Consider the following 24,438-nt stretch of genomic DNA (forward strand, 5'->3'; position numbering starts at 1 on the left):
CTGTAGATTTTTACAATATTTTATAGTTAGTCCGAGTCCCGTAACCTTCTAGAGTAAAAAAAAACAGAAAAAAACCAATGCTGACAATTTTGTGTTCTATAAAGACGCTAAAAAAATAGAGAAATTTTCTTAAAGTAGTAAAAGAGCAGAAAACAATTTTGTAAACTGTACATTGTAATAAATAAAACATTATAAATATCACATATATAAAAATAGGACTAAAAGTCCATAAAAGTACAATTACAAAAAAATCGTTTAATATTTTTTGACAGGTGCTGTCCTCTATAAGTTGAAAAACAGGCAGAAACCCTAAGGAACATGTCACGTGACTTATGGCACTTATACTATGCCTTGTCACGTGCTTACTGACGGATCAAGATCACGTTATCAAAGATCAAACGAACGAACCTGTCACCCACTGTTTTCGTTACTTTGCCAATGTCAATAAATAAAAAAAAAACTATTTTTTATTTTTTAAACCTTAGTTTGCTGGAAGAATTATTTGTTGCTTTTCTTTTCCATAAAATTAGTCGAGATGGAGAACGAAAAGGCTGAACAAGCCGCTACAACATCTCAAACCCCTTTAAATCAGCCTCAAAATACCGAAAACGGTAAGTTGAATGCACCTAACCTATTTTGGTGACAGATGGTGATTTTTTGCATTTTCTTTCCCTTTGTTTTTGGTTTTTATCCTTTAATTTACTTGTTTAAATCAATATTAACTTAGAAAGAACGTTTTTTTGCTTATCCCTGCTATGAGTCAATATTTTTCACCTTTTAAAGCCAGTATTATCGGTAGTCTTTATGAGTCACTATTCCAGGATATTTCCTTTTTATTTTGTTTATGCACTTCATTGATTGACTTGGATTGGTAATAAAGCAATAATTCTCTCAATCTAAACCACTAATTATTAGTTTACTTATGAACATAACATCAATTGACAACAATAATCTCAGCCTTGTGTTTGGGACATTCAACAGGCTGTTTATTTGTTTTCTGTGTTTACTAGGTCCATGATTGGGTTATAAAGTATTGATTATTTGATGGACTGAAGTCACCCTAAGGGAGCAATCATTACTAAACTATTTATATTAGCAATATACAGGGTGTTAGAGAAATATGTTTTATAAATTTAATAGACAATTCTCTGCACAAGTCAGAAGATAAAATTAAGTAGGAAGCAAAGCATTATAAATATTCCTCCCACTGGTTTATGTTATCAATATAAAATAAACATTCCTTGTACAGTCTTTACAAAACTGAGGAATTAATGCATTCTTGGATAAATTCAAACTGCTCTCATCTCTTATTCGCAGTCTTCTAAAAATGTTTCTTTTTTTATCTACTTTAGCATTTAGTTTTCTGACCATCTATTCTTATTTCATAAGATTTTTGTTTTACACTGGGACTGAAAATGTGCCTTATTTTTAGTTACTCTGAAGCCAATTTTATTAGAAGATTACAAATCACCAGAAGAATGCCCAAAGAGTCTGCAGAATATATTGGCATTTCTTGAATCTCGAAACGCTCAATCAAGAACTGAAATTTTAGTCGGGTTAATTTATCTTTTAATGATTGAATGCGGATTCATTCCGAACACGTATGTCTCAGATATTACAACTTTTGGGTTTGATATCAGGAGGGTTTTGGCTTTAAGTAATTATGTGCCAGCCACTGTAGGGGATAACAGGAAATCATACAGTTTAAGACTGAATTTACCACATTTAGAGCAATATGAAGTGAATGTGTTAATCGTTTGTGCCTCAGATGATGTAGTTGTAAACTGTTTTGTTAGAGGAATAGAGAAAAGGACCTGTAATTTACTTTTAGATCCATTGACTTATTTTGCATCATCAAACACCACCTTTTCAAAATTAAGGTTTCAACGCTTGAGACAATTTTCATTGACGGTCAAGAACAATATTGCTTTTCCCGTAAAATACTCTATTCTGAAACAAAATGGTATCCCATTTGCATGTATGGAGGATTTACCTTCTGAGGTTATATTAGTTATCATGAGGAAAATGCGTTCAAGCAGTCTAGTCAAGTTTAGTAACACAAACCGCCGATTTAAGCTTTTAAGTCAACAAGTGTTAAAAAGAGCTGGCAAGAAAATGCAATAAATTCATTATTTCCTTAGTTGCTTTTACTAACTAATATTTATAACCTTTTTGTTAGAATGGGTGGTAGAACATGTTGTCTATACCTGTAAATAAATGTTTAAGTTCTGTTTGTGATGTTCAATAAAAATTAGTAATAAAATTTTTTGAGTATTTTTTCCCTTGCAATAATTAACATTTACATGTTTTTTTATTAACACTGCTTTAAAAAAGATTAAAGCAATATAGAAAAAAAGTGGATATTTTGCAGACAATGGACATATAACAGAATCACCCATACCGGAGGCAACTAGCACTGGAACTACTGGACTTACCCTTGATGACAGTAAGACAAATGGAGACATTAGTAAGTACCTACATATATTATAGTTAGGTTTTTTGAGGAATTATGGCAAAAATTAATTTTTTGGGTGTAAACATTTGTATGCCACAAATCATGTGAAGTTCTTAAATGCCTGGAATAAAATTAAAAATTATTTCTAATATCTGGAATGTAAGAGATGCTACTATAGATCCTTAAGGACACAAGAATTGTTTTAAAGTCCACTATTTTGCTCATGTTCAAATGGAATAATCTTCTAGTACTCTTCGAAATTCCCAATCAAGGTTAATGCTTTATTGCACAAAAGAAAATAATTAGACACATCTTTTTAACACTAACAGTGCTTTTTATTAACATTGTTACCAGAAAGGTTCTTATTACACAGCATTTCATAAACTTCCTAAGGCGATACAAATAATACCAAACAATGAGAAATTTAAATTAAAGGCAGTGCCATTGCCTGTGTCTGTATATCAGAATTTGTTGATAATAAAGAACCTCACAAAACAACTAAACAACCCCACAAATGATAATAAATTACTTCATTTGCCTGGAATAAAATTCTTCATTTTCAATCAGTGAATGACTCAGTCTTAAATATCAGTAAGTACATGTTCTTGCATGGTAATCAAATAATGTTTAAATGGTGAACAACTTCAAGGAGTATCCCAGCAGAAGAATCAAAAGTCCTCTCTTATTTTTAATTTCAATTAAGGATTTACCATGGATTATTGGCTAGTGCACTTCATTTGCTGATGACCCTACTCTTCTTTGGCATAGCAAGGATACCACTACTGGTTAACCAGCATTTAAATTAAATGTTTCAAAGACAAATATTTTAAATTTTATGTATAATGTCTGCTTAGGTGTACAATCTCTTGCTGTAACAGATTGGTTATCGATGGTAGGTTGAAGTTCGACAAATATATTGATGCTTTTTATGCTTTGATTGATTCACATTTACGTTATGGTGTTTGTTTTTGGGAAACTCTTCGGCCTACTTATTCAATTCAGTACTGCAAATGCATGTCATAAGATATTTGTCTCTGATTAGCTATAGAGAATCTTGTAAGCCATATTTACCAGTTTACATATATTAACACTCCTGTGGATTTTTTATACTTCTTTCTTTAATGCATAAAAAGTATTGTTCGAAGAAGCCATCTTCCACTGTTCCTTAGAAGGACTATATTTTATAAATTATAATAATAATATATTTATTTAGCTTCAGCTACAAAGGTAATATATATTTAAATCAATAAAAAAATTGCAAAAATAAAAAATGTTAATTAAAATAAGTGTGTGCTTGTAGGTGCTCATACAAAATCTAATAAGCAAGTATATGAAACAATGCACATGCAAAAAAACACAAAGTCTCACATACAGAAAAAGTATAAATAAAATTTAAGCCGCGAGTTAAAATTGTAAAACAAAAATAAAATAAATACATATACAAACTACAAGTACTTAAACAAAGTAGAGAAAAAATAAACACCTTAAGTCTCGGTTTCAAAATATTTTTTATATGTCCCGAAGGTTACATGTTTCGCTTAAAAAAGCATCATCAGATACATACATATATACATACTTGTACTAAGCAGGTCATCTCGCGAGTGTTATTACTAGTATATAGGGTCTGATGATGCTTTTTTAAGAGAAACATGTATAAAAAAATATATATATTTTGAGACCGAGACTTAGGCTTTTTATTTTTTCTCTACTTACGTAGGTCTCTTTGAGATAATGGACGAGTTCTTTCAACTGCATAAACAAAGATAAAACAAAGTATGTGCAAATAAAACTTGAGCCTATAATAAAATAGCAAAATAATTATGTAGGATACGAGTTAAGAAATTGATGTTAGAAAAAGCTTACTATAGCACTGATGAATACTTTCTAGACAAATTTTAGACTGTCTTGTTATTTTATTGTTGCAGAAGTTTAGTTCCCAAGTAACACACGAATCACACGATAGTTAAATAAACGTTTATTTTTGGTTTACACCTGGTGTACATTTTTGATTGCACTTCAATGATAAATATTTTATAACATGCTAATAATATGCAATTATTATTTCATTAAAGTTAAACCTTTAAGTAAGGTATATTGTATACCATTTAAAGATGTTTACAAAATGCTTTTGATGGAATGAGATTTTTTTTTAAATAACTTTGCTACCAATGTAGATATTTTTTTTAATTTGCGGATGTGCTTTATGCATCAAGGGGCATATTTTTAAATAAATTTAATTTTTTAAATCCTAGCCACGTTAATGCATTTCCTATTTTTTTCTAGGTTTTTTCACGTTTTACTCGAAAACCTTAAGGTTATGTGAAAAAAGTATAGATACAAAAAATATCAATTTTTTTATCTTCTATAATTTTCTTGAAAAGCATTTTTTCTCAGGCAATTATTTTTGAAAAAAAAAACCGTTTTTTATTAACCCTCCCCTGGCCCCCCCACCCACCCCACACAACTTACCAGTAAGAAATTGTGTTCAAAAGTCATTGTTTCCCAAAATCATACGCATGAATAACAGCTAGTTTCTTCGTTAATATCTAATCTAATAACACAGTTTTTTTATTTAAATTTTATATAATTATATATACACACATCAAAATGGTCTAGGGAACACATACAAATATGTTAATATTTTTGAGAAGATTGGAAAAAAGTTAATTATTGCGATTTTCTTACATTATTCGAATAAAATAACAATATAATTATTAACTTTTTTTTGTAGATTATAATTTACTCATAATTTAGGGCCCAAATAAAAATAAAGAACAAAATCCCATTTATTACCGTTTATTAAAAAAAATTATAAAAATAATACAAATTAAACTAGTAGCCAGATGGTCCACCTCTATTATTAATAACACTTTGGCATCGCCTAGGCATACTTAAAATTAAATTATTAATTAATTCTTGGGGCAACTCCTCCCAAACATGTGTCACAGCAAGACGAAGCTCCAGAGCGCTTTGAAAAAAGTCAAATCGTTGAAGAAGTTGCCTTTTCAACCAATCCCAAACATGCTCAATTGGATTAAGGTCTGGTGAGGTAGAGGGCCAGGGTAGAAGATTGATTTGATTTTCCTCAATAGCGATTCGTACAAGCCGTGCTTCGCGTAAATATGGAACAATTACAGGCAGTAGTATATTATCCCTATAAGTTATTCCAGTCATTGTATTTTCCACAAAAATGAGGTTCGTTTTTCCGTCAAGTCTAATGCCACCCCAAAACATTAGTGATCCACCACGTTGCCTTACTACTTCCCGGGCATGACGCAAACGACTTTCATTTCCTTCCTCTCTCCAGACACGAATTCTACCAGAAACAGGATAAAATGAAAATCGAGACTCATCCGTAAAAAGAACTGTGGCCCATCTTTCTTGATTCCAATTAACATGTTCTTGGCACCACGTTAATCTTGCACCTCGATTTCCTAAAGTTAACCGAGGAACCCTTAGGGGTCTTCTGGCATGAAGTCCTCTCTCATGCAAACGGTTTCTAATAGTTTGACCTGAAACCTCGACGTTATGCACTCGTGAGAGCTGCTGAACCAAAACAGAGGCTGTTACCGTGGGATTTCTTTGAGCTTGCAAAGTTATAAAATGGTCTTGGGCAGGTGTGGTAACTCGCGACGGGCCTTGATGCCGTTCTCTAACATCATTTGTCTCTCTATATCTTGTCCACAAACGGTTAATTACACTGGGAGATGTATCCAAAGCTCTTGCAACGTCTCTTTGACTTGTTCCTGCCTCAAGCATTCCGACTGCTCTTAGCATTTCCTCTCGAGTTAAATGTCGTCTTTCCATTTTTATTGAATAAAAACTAAATCACAATTGTTCGGTTGGAACCACAGAAAATGCGATATTGCGTTAGAATTTAAAAATTATAATCTGCGTTATTTCGACAAAATGTGTAAGTAGCAAAAAACGTGGGTTCAGTTATACCCCTGTATAATTATTATTACATTGTATTATTCACACAATTCCTCGATTTTAGATGGCTTACTCTAATTCTTGTAATTAGTATTAGATATGCATAAGTTGCATATTATTAATATAAATAGAGGTAAAACCAAAATAAAGCAGCTCATTTGTTAGTAGTAATTATTGCCGTTGTACTAAATAAATTTTTTTTTAAATAAATTTTCTTAAAACCTAAAGAAAACTGTTCTCGCATGATTTTTCGTACCCAAATATTTATTTTACTTCGTTGGTATCTTAATATTAAAGGTAGTATCTATTCCGTATGGAAATATAAATATATAAAAATTTATAAGGCGAAAAAAACTATTTTTCTAAGTGTTCCTTAGACCATTTTGATGTGTATATATGTATATTAATAAATATTTAATACAAAAACAGTGCTAGCAGATTGGATATTATGGACGAAAAACGGTGATTTTTCAAAAGAATTTCTCACTGGGAAAATGTTTGGGGTGGGTGGGGGGGTACGGGTGGTGTTGATGAAAAACAATGATTTCCAGAAAATATATATACATTAATTAATTTACTAACTATAGATTTTTTTAATACCTATAATTTTCATCAAAAGCATTTTTTTCGCAGGCAATTATTTTCTGCGTAAAAACTGTTTTTTATTACCCCACCCTTGCTCCCGCCCACCCACCCCAGACAACTTACCAGTAAGAAATTGTGTTTAAAAATCATTGTTTTCCAAAATCATACGCATGAATAACAGCTGGTTTCGTCGTTAATATTTAATCTAATAACACACTTTGTTTATTTGAATTTGATATAATTATATATATGTATATTAATAAAGATTTAATACCAAAACAGTGCTATAAGATTGAATATTATACACGAAAAACGGTGATTTTTCAAAAGAATTTCTTACTGGGAAAATGTTTGGGGTGGGTGGGGGGGTACAGGTAGTGTTGATGAAAAACAATGATTTCCAGAAAATATATATACATTAATTAATTTACTAACTATAGATTTTTTTATTACCTATAATTTTCTTCAAAAGGATTTTTTTCTCAGGCAATTATTTTCTGCAAAAACCCATTTTTTATTAACCCTACCCTTGCTCCCCGCCACCCACCCCACACAACTTACCAGTAAGAAATTGTGTTCAAAAGTCATTGTTTCCCAAAATCATACGCATGAATAACAGCTAGTTTCTTCGTTAAAATCTAATCTAATTACACAGTTTGTTTATTTAAATTTTATATAATTATATATATGTATATTAATAAATATTTAATACAAAAACAGTGCTATTAGATTGGATATTATGGACGAAAAACGGTGATTTTTCAAAAGAATTTCTCACTGGGAAAATGTTTGGGGTGGGTGGGGGGGGGGGGGGGGGGGGGCACGGGTGGTGTTGATGAAAAACAAGGTTTTTCCAGGTAAATATATATTGAGCATTTAAATTAATACCTATAGATTTTTTTATTACCTATAATTTTCTGCAAAAAACCTGTTTTTTATTAACCTTCCCCTTGCCCCCCCACCCACCCCACACAACTTACCAGTAAGAAATTGTGTTTAAAAATCATTGTTTTCCAAAATCATACGCATGAATAACAGCTGGTTTCGTCGTTAATATTTAATCTAATAACACAGTTTGTTTATTTAAATTTCATATAATTATATATATGTATATATATAAATATTTAATACAAAAACAGTGCTATTAGATTGGATATTATGGACGAAAAACGGCGATTTTTCAAAAAAAATTCTCACTGGAAAAATGTTTGGGGTGGGTGGGGGGGCACGGGTGGTGATGATGAAAAACAAGGTTTTTCCAGGTAAATATATATTCAGCATTTAATTTAATAACACGGTTTATTTAAATTTTATGTAATTTTACATATAAATATTTGGTATAAAAACAGCATTATTAGATAGGACAATATGGACCAAAAATAGCGATTTTTCAGAAGAATTTCATCAAATATTTGAGGTGTAGTAATTGAGTTTAAAAACTAGACATGTAAATCGCGTGTCAATTTTTTTAAATGCTAAAATTTTCTTCCTTTTGTAAAGAGAATCGTATATGATATTCGTATATTCTACAGCTTAATAAATATACCTTTTACTAAAAAATCGTTGAATATATTTAACGATGATGTGTTACTTGGGTTTTAGATTAATACTTTTTTTCTGGAGATATGGATGTATTATTAAGTATATATTAAGAAATTCGTTTGGTACCCAAAGCATTTTTTTTTCCTTTTTTGACTTTATTTTTATTCTTCTTTTACTGGTTAATTTTGTGTTTCTAAACAATAAAATTTGTTTTGACTTATGAATAATTTTTGACACCCTTGCATTTTTTAAGCACATTTTATCTAACAGTTGACTTCTAATAAAAAAATATTTTATCACCTCGCAGATTTGAGGCAAAAAAGAACAAGTCCCTCCGTATGTTACGCCACTGGCAATTTTTTTAAAAATTGGCTTCATCAGTAATTGATAATTCACCAAAAACCTTTATTAATTATCCTAAGATTCTTAGTCAGTTACTTTTTGTTTTAAACACTTGCTATCTATAAAGTTCTCCCATTTGTAAATTTTGTGAATCCTTTAAATTGTATGCTTCGAATATTTACATTGATTCAATTAGTTTAAGATAATAATAATAAATAAACTGAAACAGTACTGAACTGACCAATAATAGTATGTTATATAGGTATTTATTATTGCTATAGGTAATTTCTGCGTTATTATTATGTGTATTGTGTATCTATTTTCTTTTATATTTTATGATATCTTCAGCTGTAAGTGGCTTCAACAAATAATTAATTAAAATTAACAATCACTCAGTCTTGCTCTAAATACATCAACTTCACCTAAAAATATATCTTATTCGAGGGGTAAATTTGAAAATAGCCTAACACCTGGTAAAAAGAACATCCAGAGCGCATCCTGTCTGCCTTTAATTAATCCAGAAATGTCATGGAAAGCAGCTGCAACCCTCTAATAGTCACGTTTTTTTTTTTTTTGGTCCCCATCATCCAGTTGATTTTTCAGTTCGCCCAACCCCGTCCGTGACGCAGACAGCCTGCGCTACGGCCGAGGCCGTCTGGATTCTGGATAGTGCAATCTGGATATCCGTAAATATAACCTCACCTATAAATATCCTGTTTATCCGAAGTACATCGAATTTTTTAGTGAGATAGGTCCGTTGTCCTTTAAGTTGAGTCGATTGTGTGTTAGTTCTTATACTTAAAGACTCCTTATTTTTCATATTAAAGATGATGTTATTTTTATGATAGAAATTGTTAAGTCGGTAAGCTGGATCGCAATAATTGGATGCTTACCCATAGTCATAGTGATGGGGAGTTTTCAAGTTATAGACAAGGTAAGGGGTTTTTTATATAACAGACCTTCTTGAGCGGATATAACGTCTTAAGTATGAAAGGTTTCTTAAATCAATGTGAGCACCCCAATATGATAAATAAGGGAAGATACTTTATAAAAGTGTTGTCACTTGAATTATTATAGGGGTTGTAAATTTTGTTAAGAAAGATGGGCGTGGATTGCTGCCAACCCTTAGGTCCAAAGGTTGTTTGCTTCAGAGTGCGGGAATTTTTTTATTTATTTTTTAAGCGCAATTTAGGATTAAGATATATCCATCTCTGTCCCACGCATTATTTTCGCCATAAATGTAACTTATGCAAAGAAAGAAAACGCGCACAATTTGAATTTAAAATAAAATATGAATTTATTTGTGTCCCCTTTGTCGCGTTTTTTTTATAGGACAATGAATGTGACAGAGATAAGCTTATGGCGAAAACCGTGCGCCAAACAGAGATGGATATATAATTATTTTAATTGGCTTTATATTTGCAGAAATATTTTTTTACAAGAAAACCAGGGACGTAATTAAAAAAGATTTTTTTTTTTCAAATTACTAAAAAAAATTAAAAACCACATTTTTTTTTAGTTTAAAATGAAATTTTTGCTTTTTTCAACAGCACAATGAGTGTGACAGAGGATAGGTGTATAATTATTTTTATATATACGGAAATATATATATATATATATATATATATTTTAATAAATGTCATACGTTTTACCGGATATAGAGCTGACCAAAAAAATAAATAAAAAGTCCAGGGACGTATTAAAAAAAAAATATTGATGATGTTTAGGAAAACGAAACGTCGGATTTCACCATCCTATATAGAGGAAAAGTGGCAATTACTTCAAGTGCCTGGAATTAAGTGAAAAATTATTCCATAAATATGGAATACGTAATAAATTGCAGGAATAAAATATCTGGAATATATAAAAAACAGAACCGTCTTAAATTCCAGGACGAAACGCCTGGAATATCTGGGATAAGATGTAGCTATTAATTCAAAAAACATGACAATTGTTTTACTTAAGAAAAAGAAATATTTTTTTAATAAAAAACCAGGGCCGTATTAAAAAAAACAGTTGATAGTTTTTTAGTTAGGACACATTAAAAAAATAAACAAATTTTTTTGTTTAATATGAAATTGTCCTATTTTGGACAACACAATGAGTGTGATAGGAAACTTATGGAGAAAACCATGTGCCAGACAAAGATAGGTATATAGTTATTTTTATATTTATATAATCTTTTTTTAATAAGTGTCTGGATATAAAGCTCACAAAAAAATAAATAAAAGTCCAGGGACGTATTTCAAAAAAATGTTGATGGTGGTTTCTGGAAAACGAAACGTCGGATTTTGAACTTGACACGACCATCTTATAGAGGAAAAGTGAAAATTAGTTCAAGTGCCTGGAATAAAGTGAAAAATTATTCCAATTATATGGAATACGGAATAAATAGCTTCAAATGACCTCAAAGGCCTGGAATAAGATGAAACATGACTTTGAATATCTGGAATATATAAAAAACCAAGCTGTCTTGAATTTCAGGAAGAAACGCCTGGAATACCTGGAAGATGTCGCCATTTTCTCAAAAAAAATGACAATTGTTGTATTTAAGGAAAAATAAATATTTTTTTTATGAAAAACCAGGGCCGTATTTAAAAAAACAGTTTTTTTTGCTACGACACATTAAAAAAATTAAAAAAAAAACAAATTTTTTAGTTTAATATGAAATTTTCCTGTTTTGGACATCACAATGAGTGTGAGAGGAAACTTATGGAGAAAACCATGTGCCAGACAAAGATAGGTATATAGTTATTTTTTATTTATATAATCTTTTTTTAAGAAGTGGCCGGATATAAAGCTCACAAAAAAATAAATAAAAGTCCAGGGACGTATTTCAAAAAAATGTTGATGGTGGTTTCTGGAAAACGAAACGTCGGATTTTGAACTTGACACGACCATCTTATAGAGGAAAAGTGAAAATTACTTCAAGTGCCTGGAATAAAGTAAAAAATTATTCCAAATATATGGAATATTTCATAAATTGCTTCAAATGGCTTCAAAATCCTGGAATAAGATGAAACATGACTTTAAATATCTGGAATATGTAAAAAACCAAGCTGTCCTGAATTTCAGGAAAAAACGCCTGAAATACTTCGAAGATGTCGCCATTTTCTCAAAAAAATTACAATTGTTGTATTTAAGGAAAAATAAATATTTTTCTATGAAAAACCAGGGCCGTATTTAAAAAAACAGTTTTTTTGCTACGACACATTAAAAAAATTTAAAAAAAACAAATTTTTTAGTTTAATATGAAATTTTCCTGTTTTGGACATCACAATGAGTGTGAGAGGAAACTTATGGAGAAAACCATGTGCCAGACAAAGATAGGTTCATAGTTTTTTTTTATATTTATATAATCTTTTTTTAATAAGTGTCCGGATATAAAGCTCACAAAAAAATAAATAAAAGTCCAGGGACGTATTTCAAAAAAAATGTTAATGATGGTTTCTGGAAAACGAAACGTCGGGTTTTGAACTTGACACGACCACCTATAGAGGAAAAGTGAAAATTACTTCAAGTGCCTGGAATAAAGTAAAAAATTATTCCAAATATATGGAATACGTCATAAATTGCTTCAAATGGCCTGAAAATCCTGGAATAAGATGAAACATGACTTTGAATATCTGGAATATGTAAAAAACCAAGCTGTCCTGAATTTCAGGAAGAAACGCCTGGAATACCTGGAAGAAAAAGAAATATTTTTTTTATGAAAAACCAGGGCCGTATTTAAAAAAACAGTTTTTTTGCTACGACACATTAAAAAAATTTAAAAAAAAAACAAATTTTTTAGTTTAATATGAAATTTTCCTGTTTTGGACATCACAATGAGTGTGAGAGGTAACTTATGGAGAAAACCATGTGTCAGACAAAGATAGGCTCGTATATAGTAATTTTATAATTACAGAAATATATATATTTTTTTTAATAAGTGTCATACGTTTTACCGGATATAGAGCTGACCAAAAAAATAAATAAATAGTCCAGGGACGTATTTTAAAAAAAATATTGATGATGTTTTCAGGAAAACGAAACGTCGGATTTCACCATATTATAGAGAAAAAGTGAAAATTACTACTATTATTATTACTATATTCAAGTGCCTGGAATAAAGTGAAAAATTATTCCAGTTATATGAAATACGTAATAAATTGCTTCAAATGACCTCATAAGCCTGGAATAAGATGAAACATGACTTTGAATGTCTGGAATATATAAAAAAACAATCTGCCCTGAATTCCAAGACGAAACGCCTGGAATATCTGTAATATTTAGCCATTTAAAAAAAAATGAATTTGTAATGAGAGGACATGTACAACTATTACAAATGCCTGAAAGTCACAAAAAATGACTCAAGAATGCCTGGAAGAAAATGAAAAATGACTCCAAAAGTCTGGATCACTTTTTCAATTGGGAGGGAGGCACCACGAAAGTTTGCACCAATGCCTTGACTCTCAATGACTCACTTATAAAAAACGAAAAACATTATGATGAATTGCACCATATTATCGCCTTAATGTTTAGTAAACCCGATAGTGTGAACTTATCTAAACAAAATCGAAATGGAAAATAATTTTCATTACGCGTCGCCTTACAAGCCTAAAACAATACACGGTTAATACCTCACGATGTTTGTATGCTATTAAAAAAAAAATAGTAGATAAGATAAGCAATCACGTACTGAGTTACTTATATTTATAACTTAGGGCATAGTCTGCGTACCAAGGTGTGTAAGTGAACAAGTGACTTTTCTAGTGACGGTTTCAGTGAATCATTTGAGAGTGAATGAGTGGCGGTGCTTCACAAAATGGCTTCTTTAATAAGAAGAATTTCGAGAAGTAGGAGAAATTTAAACAGGAGTACTTCGACTGACTCTATTGATGAAGTTGAAGAGAAGGATTCTGTTCCAAGTGTCTCCGGTGGGTTCGTTAAAGAATATTCACTGATGTGCTTTTTTATTGTATTATGCACTTCTAAAGCATTCTGCCGCCTCTTGATAAACGTAATCTATTGACATATAATAATAAAAGTGATTAACTGGCATTATTATAGATTCATTTATCTGTGTACATGTCAATTACATATTATAAATATATAATTAATATTATGTTTTTTTTTTTCTAGGTACGTCTTCAGATTCAAAAAATAACTCAAATGGTAAGTGTTTCCATATATTTCATCAAATATTAAGCGAAATCATGCAAAACCAACCAATCTGCTCATAGAGAACTTAAATTCACATTTTCCACTACATTATAGCTCTTAAACACATTTTTGTGCCCGCTCAGGGTTGTTATAATCCGATTTGAACATTTACACGTATATAATGTACAACAATAACATTATTCAATATTGACTATAAACAAACATGTAATAATTGTTCTCTAGGCATTTTATTTACCATGTGGCACGTGGATCTTAGAGTGGTAGCCACGTTTTATAGTTTCACTATAAAATGTTTTATTGTCCCCGTATTTATTTACGTTGCCTACGTAATTTGACTTGGATCTATTGTATATTTTTAGGAACAGTTAATAAATATTTTAAATCGGTATTAATTCAAGGAAACTGTAAAATGCGTGTCTTCTATTGTTCAGAGTGCGGAAGTTGAACTGAGGAAGATGGCAATAAAAAAAATATATAAAGAAGAAAGTAAGAGTGGACAGTAGTTGGAGAAAGGAGGTGAATCAGTAAAGTCGGAATTTAAAATTAATTGATTACCCAAGCAGCACACGATAGTTTATTTTTGGTTTAGACTAGGTGTACCTAGATATTTTTTGGTTGAACTTCAACTGTAAACATCGGATAAAATGTCCGCGTAATATACGTTGAGGAATGTTTTATTCATGTTTCAGAAGAAGGTTTATTACATGTTTGGGTTTTTTCACGATTTACTCGAAAACCTTAAGGTTATGTGAGAAAAGTTTATAAAAAGTTTTTTTTAAAAAAGCATTTTTTTGTCAGTATAATAATTTTCTGCAAAAAAATCGTTTTTCATTAATCCTAACCTTACCCCCCCCCCACCCACCCCAGACAACTTACCAGTAAGAAATTGTTTAAAAAATCATTGTTTTCCAAAATAATACGCATGAATAGCAGGTGGTTTCGTCGTTAATATCTGATCTAATAACACAGTTTGTTTATTTAAATTTGATATAATTATATGTATACTTATAATTATTTAATACAAAACAGTGCTATTAAATTGGATATTATGGACGAAAAACTGATTTTTCAAAGGAATTTCTTACTGGAAACATGTTTGGGGTGGGTGGGGGGGTAAGGGTTGTGTTGATAAAAAACAATGTTTTTGCAGAAAATATATGTTATATCACTGATTGGATATAACATATATATGCAATATTTATTTTAATAGCACTGTTTATTTAAATTTGATATAATTTTTTATATTAATATTTACTATAAAAACAGCGTTATTAGATTGGGTAATATGGACAAAAACAGTGATTTTTCAAAAGAATTTCATCAAATATTTCAGGTGTAGTAATTGAGTTTAAAAACTAGATATGTAAATCCCTTGTCAGTTTTTTAATTGCCTAAATTATCTCCCTTTTGTAAACAGAATCGTATATGATATACGTATATTCTACAATTTAATAAATATACATGTATTGTATACGGTTGATAAATATACCAATAGTTTTAATTTAAAAACTGTATTTTACAAGAACTATAGATTTTTTATCACCTATAATTTTTTTAAGAAGCTTTTTTTTTGTCATGTAATTATTTTCCGCAAAAAAATCGTTTTTCATTAATCCTACCTTTACCCCTCCACCCACCCTAGACAACTTACCGGTAAGAAATTGTTTAAAAAAATTATTGTTTTCCAAAATAATACGCATGAATACCAGCTAGTTTCGTCGTTAATATCTAATCTAATAACACAGTTTGTGTATTTAAATTTTATATAATTATATAAATTTATATTAATAAATATTCAATACAAAAACAGTGCTATTAAATTGGCTATTACGGACGAAAAACTAATTTTTGAAAAGAATTTTTAACTGGAAAAATGTTTGGGGTGGGTGGGGGGGTACGGGTTGTTTTGATTAAAAACAATATTTTTGCAGAAAATATTAATGCAACTAATACTTATTTTAATAACCCTGTTTGTTTAAATTTGATATAATTTTTTATTTAAATATTTAGTATAAAAACAGCGTTATTAGATTGGATAATATGGACGAAAAACAGAAATTTTTCATCAAATATTTCAGGTGTAGTAATCCAGTTAGATATGTAAATCCCTTGTCAATTTTTTTAAATACCAACATTTTTGTCCCTTGTGGAAACAGAATCGTATATGATGTACGTATTTTCTACAGTTTAATAAATATACCTTGACCATAATTATACGGCTGATAATTATACCAATAGTTTTAATTTCAACACTGCATTTTTGAACCTAGATAATGAAAAGTTGTCTAGAACCAAAAAAAATTAATTTTTTTTAAAACTTAATGACTTATCTTAAAAAAACTAAATTTTCAATTATTTGCCTTTCAAAAATCTTAATGTTATATGAAAAAAGTATAGATACAAAAACTATAGATTTTTTTATCACCTATAATTTTCTTTAAAAGCGTTTTTTCTCAGGCAATTATTTTCTGCAAAAAAAAACGCTTTTTATTAATCCTACCCTTAGCCCCCCACCCACCCCACATAACTTACCGGTAAGAAATTGTTTTAAAAAATCATTGTTTTCCAAAATAATACGCATGAATAACAGCTGGTTTCGTCATTAATATCCAATCTAATAACACGGTTTGTTTATTTAAATTTTATATAATTATATATATGTATATTAATAAATATTTAATACAAAAACAGTGCTATTATATTGGACATTATGGACGAAAAACAGTGATTCAAAAGAATTTCTTACTGGGAAAATGTTTGGGGTGGGTGGGGGGGGGTAAGGGTTGTGTTGATAAAAAACAATGTTTTTGCAGAAAACATTAATGCAATACTTATTTTAATAACACTGTTTATTTAAATTTGATATAATTTTTTATATAAATATTTAATATAAAAACAGCGTTATTAGATTGGATAATATGGACGAAAAACATTGATTTTTCAAAAGAATTTCTTACTGGGAAACTGTTTGGGGTGGGTGGGGGGCTAAGGGTGGTGTTGATGAAAAACAATATTTTTGCAATAAATATACAGGGTGTCCCAGAAGTCGACGATCAAACTTAAGGAGGGGAAGGAGAAGGTCATTTAGAATCTAAATATCTATATATGTGGTTATCAAAATATTGATGGGTAAAAAGTTATTCACCTTTTTGTATTTTTTATTAAAATTGAATACTGCGAACAATAAAAGAGTTATGCACAATAAACGCGGTAAACTACTGTTTTATTTTTGATTATGTTTAATTCTTAAGGATGTCCTTTTAATTTTAATATATTAAAATAGTTTCAAAAGCTCTAATGTCTTCTAGTTTTTTTAATGGATGGTGATAAAAAGAAATTACCCTTTAAAAAACTGGCCCGCCCTTAGAAAATCTTGAGAAATTATTGTAGAGTCTTAACATAATAATAAATAATAAAAACAGATTTGTTTTACCCAATTTCTAATCGAAAATACTTTACTTGTACCATTGCCAATTCTTTCAAAAATCACAAAAACTTTTAAAGGTTTTTATATTTTATTACCAATATTATTAAGGTAGGTATTTACCATTTACCTACATATTCTTAAATTTAAGGTGAACGTTAAAGTTCAGTTTAGAAATATTTTGAATATTTTGCATTGACCTTTTTTATTGAGACACAGATTTACAGAATATTAAATCAATTACAGAGTATTCTGTTAATCTGTGATTGAGATAAAAATAACAAACGATTTGGTATTTTTCAAATCAGTCTAAGGTACGCTTTCCTCCATACTGGGCTATTACATTTCGACCTTTGCGATTAATAAGTACCTACTTTTTTTATTTGTTAGTTCAACTATTAAAGATGCCTTATGCACCACAGGAATATGCAGAAATGCATTATGTCTACGGGTTTTGTGACGGTAAAGCTCGCGCTGCTGCTAGAAAGTATAGGGCACGATTTCCTAACAGAGCACATTATCCTGATTACAGAGTGTTTCAAAATGTTCATAGGATATGCGTGAATGGTCAAATTCCTGGCCAGCATTTGCCCAGAGAAGGAAGGCCTAGAGTTGATATTGGTGAAGATGAGATAATAAATATGGTAGCAGAAAATCCGACCATTAGTATTCGTCGTATAGCAAGGCGTTTGGGATTATCATCTTCATCGGTGCATCGTATTTTGAAAAGATCTCTGTTACATCCATAACATGTGCAACGGGTGCAAGCATTGTTACCCGGAGACTACGCCACAAAAGTACGATTTTGCAGGGATATGTTACGTCGCAACAGAACCCACCCTCAGTTTTTCCAAAGAATTTTGTGAAGCGACGAATCATTGTTTCAAAGGATAGGAATATTTAATATTCACAATTTACATCATTGGGAATATGTTAACCCTAGAATTGTGCGCGCTTCCCGTTTCCAACATCAATTTAGAATATACATGTGGGCTGGAATAATTGAGGGTAAGTTAAATGGCCCTTTTGAATTACCAAGACGACTCAATGGCGAAAGCTATCTCAATTTTTTACAAAAGCATTTAAATGGCTTACTAGAAGACGTATCCTTAGAAACACGTCGAAACATGTGGCTGCAGCATGATGGAGCTCCTCCACACTACGCTCGAATAGTGAGAGTTTATATCAACCAACAGTTTCCAAATCGTTGGATTGGAAGGGGTGGGACGATCCGCTGGCCACCGCGGTCCCCCGACCTTAACCCATTGGACTTCTTTTTGTGGGGTTATTTTAAAGAATTAGTTTACGCTACAGAAAGTCGCACTTAACAGGAATTGCGTCAAAAAATAGAAGAAACGATCAGAGTGATCAGTAACAACCAGCGGGGATTCCAACGGTTAAAAAGAAATTTTATCTGACGAAGTAGAAGCTACCTCTCGAAGAGACTTTTGAGAATTATTCTATTACTAGTAGGGAATTTTGAGGTAAAGTTTTGGAGAATGTCAGTAGCCCGGTTTTATCAGCATTTAGCTTCAGAGCATGATTGTCACACCACTCCTGCATGCTCTATACCACCTGAGAAGCTCTGACAGATAGTTCTTCAATCAGATGTTCTGACAGGATTATGGAAGTGTCATCAGCATATTGGTTGATAAAACACCCTGGAAAACACTCACTGAGGCCATTTACATATAATATGAACAATATCTCAGATGTAGTAATCGAGTTTAAAAACTAGATATGTAAATCCCTTGTTAGTTTTTTTAATTGCCTAAATTATCTCCCTTTTGTAAACAGAATCGTATATGCTATACGTATATTCTACAATTTAATAAATATACCTGGATCGTATACGGTTGATAAATATACCAATAGTTTTAATTTAAAAACTGCATTTTTGAACCTAGATAATGAAAAGTCTAGAATAAGAAAAAACTAATTTTTTTTTAAGACTTAATGACTTATCTGAAAAAAACTGAATTTCCACTTATTTGCCTTTCGAAAACCTTATTGAGAAAAGTATAGATACAAAAACTATAGATTTTTTTATCACCTATATCTTTCTTAAAAATAATTTTTTTCTCAGGCAATTATTTTCTGCAAAAAAAAACGTTTTTTATTAATCCTACCCTTACCCCCCCACCCACCCCACACAACTTACCAGTAAGAAATTGTTTTCAAAAAATATTGTTTTCCAAAATAATACGCATGAATAACAGCTGGTTTTGTCGTTAATATCTTGTCTAATAACACAGTTTGTTTATATAAATTTGATATAATTATATATGTCTATAATAATAAATATTTAATACAAAAACAGTGCTATTAGATTGGACATTATGGACGAAAAACGTTGATTTTTCAAAAGAATTTCTTACTGTGCAAATGTTTAGGGTGGGTGGTGGGGTATGGGTTGTGTTGTTAAAAAAACAATGTTTTTGCAGAAAATATATATACAATATTTAATTTAATAACACTGCTTATTTAAATTTGATAAAATTTTATATATAAATATTTAGTATAAAAACAGCAGTATTAGATTGGATATTATGGACAAAAAACAGTGAGTTTTCAGAAGAATTTTATTAAATATTTGTGATGTAGTAATCGAGTTTAAAAGCTAGATACGTAAATCCCGTGTCAATTTTTTTAAATGTATATTCTTCAGTTTAATAAATACACCTTGCCTATATAGGGTTGATACATTTGCCAAAACCAAAAATTTACTTCAAAAATCGTTGAATAAATATATATTTAACCATAATAATATATGATGTATTGCTTGAGATTAAATAGTTTCACACTGTTAAAAAACTGATTTTATTTTACATTTTATGCAAAAAATTGCCTTAACAAAACAATTTTTTAGTGTTCTTTTCAATGCATTTAAAAAAAATCCACATTCACAATATTTACTGCTGCTTTTTGCTACCTCACATAATTGAGAATTTTGAGCAATATAGTTCTGAAAATCAAAAGAAAAGAGCTTTTTCAAACATTTTTGGATACACATTTAATTTTTTTAAGTTCACAAGTATACAAAAATCACAGCCCCTTCAAGTAGAACTTCCCAAAAATGCATCGTATCCTCTTTGGTTATGTATAACTTAAAAGTACACGAGTGCCATTTCGTTCCAAAAATTAATTATTCTCTCCGCATATTCTAAAAATACAATGAGTTATTTAAACGTAAACCCTCGAGGGTCCTCCTAAAGGGGGAAAACTTTTACAAAACCCGGCAACGTCGCAAGCATTTTCCTCTTTTGAGCTTGTGAGTTCGTGAACGCGTTAACAGATCACCGACGGAACGGTTGGTGAAAGGACGAACTGACTGGCGGTTTAACGTTCGTTTTATTTCGTTATTTAAATAGTTTTTAAGTTTTAATTTGTGTTTTCAAAAAAAGTGCAACTTAATGCAGTTAAAGACACTTTGGCGCCCAACAACTCTTCGAGTAGTGTTTTTTTTAATTGTTTTTACTCGTTCACCTGATGCTCGGTCGTATTTAATCTGCAGGTGATGCCCTACCTGTGCTTTTTTACCTGTCCCTGCCCTAAGACCCTTATTTGGGTCCGTTCAGTGCAATGTCGGTTCGGTTCAGTGGCGTCTTCGTTGTACCCGGCGAAAAACCCGCGGAGAAAACAAATAATCCGCCGCAAAAAATGAAAAATGTTGCCATTGTGGCGCCAACGAGGAGTAACAGCTTGGATTATTTGAATTTCGAGGAGAAGCGCCAATTGATTGCGTCCAGTTTAAGTTTGTCGGATTTTTTAAGTGTCGGAAAGGAACCTACGGACGTGAAAGAGGTTAAGGAAGCTGGCTTAGCTACTGTTATTGTTGGTGAGTGTCTTGTGGTAAAACATCTTAATTCAGTGTGGTCTTCTATGATTAATTTTATGAACCCAAAAGCAATTAAAATATGATAATCCCTTAAGAGATTCCAATGATACCCATAGACTTTTCCCGTATGATATGATACCCATTTATTTAAATGGGACAATAATACCTACACAACAACCCAGAAAAAAAAGCACCTCTGACAGGCCTTTTTATTAAATTAAACATTGTTTTTCATCAAAACAACCCTTACCCCCCGACCCACCCCAAACATTTGTCCCGTAAGAAATTCTTCTGAAAAATCACCGTTTTTCGTCTATAAAATCCAATCTGCTAGCACTGTTTTTGTATTAAATATTTATTAATATACATATATATAATTATCACAAATTTAAATAAATAAACTGTGTTATTAGATTAGATATTAACGAAGAAACTAGGTGTTATTCATTTGTATTTTTTGAAAAACAATAATTTTTGAAAACAATTTCTTACTGGTAAAATGTGTGGGGTGGGTGGGGGGGCTAAGGGTAGGTTTAATAAAAAACGTTTTTTTTGCAGAAAATAATTGCCTGAGAAAAAAATGCCTTTAAAGAAAATTATAGCTGATCAAAAATCTATAGTTTTTGTATCTATACTTTTCTCACATAACTTTAAGGTTTTGGAAAGGCAAATAGGTGGAAATTCAGTTTTTTCAGATATGTCATTAAGTTTTACAAAAATATTAATTTTTTTGGTTCTAGAGAATCTTTGATTATCTAGGTTCAAAAATACAGTGTTGAAATTAAAACTATTGGTATATTTATCAGCCGTATATGATCAAGGTATATTTATTAAACTGTAAAATATACGTACATCATATACGATTCTGTTTCCACAAGGGTCAAAAATTTTGATATTTAAAAAAATTGACAAGGGATTTAGTTATGTAATTTTTAGCCTGAATCCACATTGGTACGTAATTACGGATAGATGATGCGTGATTTTTATCTCATCCATTAAAAACAAGTGTATCCATAAAATGAGGTTATATTTTTACTCCAGTTTTTGATGTTTACAGTTTTGACCTCCCATAGACCCCATACTTGCTTCAATCTATTTTTATGCCCTGGTTCTAAAGGGGTTCTCGGATCCCATAGAGGTTTTCTGGCATAAATGAATGAAACCAACATTTCGTCATGTAATTTGCTGTGTTTTTGGCCACTAAAGTTAAAATATTGTCCTCATTGCCGCAAAGCTCGAAGGTAAAACCCTGGTTCACCGCCAGATATACTAGGAAACCTTGGTGTTCCAAATAATTTTGGCACTGATTATCAATTAAAAAGCCGCAATAGTCACATTTAAAATATGTAGAACCCGGGGTTGAACCCAAACCCGACATTCTAAAAAGAATGTCACAAAATAACAACTAGTAAAAAAAATTTGGTAAAAACTCATAAATAACAATAAAAAACAAATAGTACAACGGACTGAAGTTCTAATTAACCAACTTCTATCCGTGTTTTCCTTCACGTAGGTACGTGAAACCTTTCGGGTCTCTTATTGGCTGATAGCAACCACGTGGTCCCAACGAATCCGTAATTACGTAGCAATGTGAATTCAGGCTTAATAGGCAGAAATTTTTTTGAAAAATCACTGTTTTTTGTCCATATTATCCAATCTAATAACGCTGTTGTTATACTAAAAATTTATATATAAAATTATATCAAATATTAATAAACAGTGTTATTAAAATAAATATTGCATATCTCTATTTTTTGCAAAAATATTGTTTTTTATCAACGCAACCCTTACCCCCCCACCCACCCCAAACAGTTTCCCAGTAAGAAATTCTTCTGAAAAATCACTGTTTTTCGTCCATATTATCCAATCTAATAACGCTGTTTTGATACTAAATATTTATAAAAAAAATTAAATCAAATTTAAATAAACAGTGTTATTAAAATAAGCATTGCATATATATTTTTTGCAAAAATATTGTTTTTCATCAACGCAACCCTTACCCCCCCACCCACCCCAAACATTTGCCCAGTAAGAAATTCTTTTGAAAAATCACTGTTTTTCGTCCATAATGTCCAATCTAATAGCACTGTTTTTGTATTAAATATTTATAAATATACATATATAATTATATCAAATTTAAAAAAACTGTGTTATTAGATTAGATATTAACGACGAAACTTGCTTTTATTCATGCGTATTATTTTGGAAAACAATAATTTTTGAAAACAATTTCTTACTGGTAAAATGTGTGGGGTGGGTGGGGGGCTAAGGGTAGGTTTAATAAAAAATATTTTTTTTGCAGAAAATAATTGCCTGAGAAAAAATGCTTTTAAAGACAATTATAGCTGATCAAAAATCTATAGTTTTTGTATCTATACTTTTTTCACATAACTTTAAGGTTTTCGAAAGGCAAATAAGTGGAAATTTAGTTTTTTTCAGATCTCTATTTTTAATTTTATGAACCCAAAAGCAATTAAAATATGATAATCCCTTAAGAGATTTCAATGATTTGATCCCCAAGACTTTTCCTAATACATTTGTTCTAAGGATATATGAAAATAATGTATCGAAAAAATTAATTTAAATAGGAAAATAATACCTGCACAACAACCCAGAAAAAAGACCTCTCTGACAGGCCTTTTTGCCCCTAGAAGACCGGGGTGAATTCTTTGTTCCTTTTTGGCGCCCAACATTAACGCATTTTTTTTAATTATATATGAGAAGTCTGATAATCCCACACTGTCTTAAGCCTTAATCAGCTCTTTTAATCATTTGCTCCAAAAAAAGCTTGTCAGATCAGCAGGTTTCTATGCATTTAAGTACTATGAATTATTTGTGACTTTTTGGCGCCCAACATATGTGCATCTTTTTTTAATTTATTCGAGAATACTATATCAAATACACTAATTTAAATGGGAAAATGCGACCTATGCAACACCCAGAAAAACTCGATAATCCCACTGCCTTAAAATAAATTATTTTGCTATTATTCCGATTTTTCCAATGTATTGTGTTTTCCAAGAAATACGAGTACCCAACTTTATTACTTTTACCTTAATTTACATTTGGTATTTAGAATGGTATGGCTGATTTGATTTAAATTTAATTTTTAAAGTTCACAAGGAATACCGTAGATATTTTTAATTTATTGTG

At 30.7% G+C, this 24,438-nt stretch overlaps 1 protein-coding gene across 8 annotated transcripts in view; it reads left to right on the plus strand.

Annotated features, from left to right (window-relative positions):
- Positions 1 to 438: 438 nt before the first annotated feature.
- The window catches only part of LOC126748203 (phosphatase and actin regulator 1), a 101,780-nt gene continuing 77,780 nt past the window's right edge, over positions 439 to 24,438 (plus strand). For 3 of the 8 annotated variants that reach the window (XM_050457268.1, XM_050457272.1, XM_050457270.1), the window contains exon 1: positions 20,735 to 21,285. In XM_050457268.1, the coding sequence (XP_050313225.1) occupies positions 21,030 to 21,285 (256 nt within the window). In that variant the 5' untranslated portion in view covers positions 20,735 to 21,029. Of the gene's footprint in view, positions 612 to 2,371; positions 2,468 to 13,566; positions 13,777 to 13,981; positions 14,015 to 20,734; positions 21,286 to 24,438 lie in introns of those variants that run through there. The other 5 variants (XM_050457271.1, XM_050457273.1, XM_050457274.1 and 2 more) reach the window with 5 other exon arrangements.

Source organism: Anthonomus grandis, chromosome 22, assembly GCF_022605725.1.
Source record: "Anthonomus grandis grandis chromosome 22, icAntGran1.3, whole genome shotgun sequence".
Taxonomy (NCBI): domain Eukaryota; kingdom Metazoa; phylum Arthropoda; class Insecta; order Coleoptera; family Curculionidae; genus Anthonomus; species Anthonomus grandis.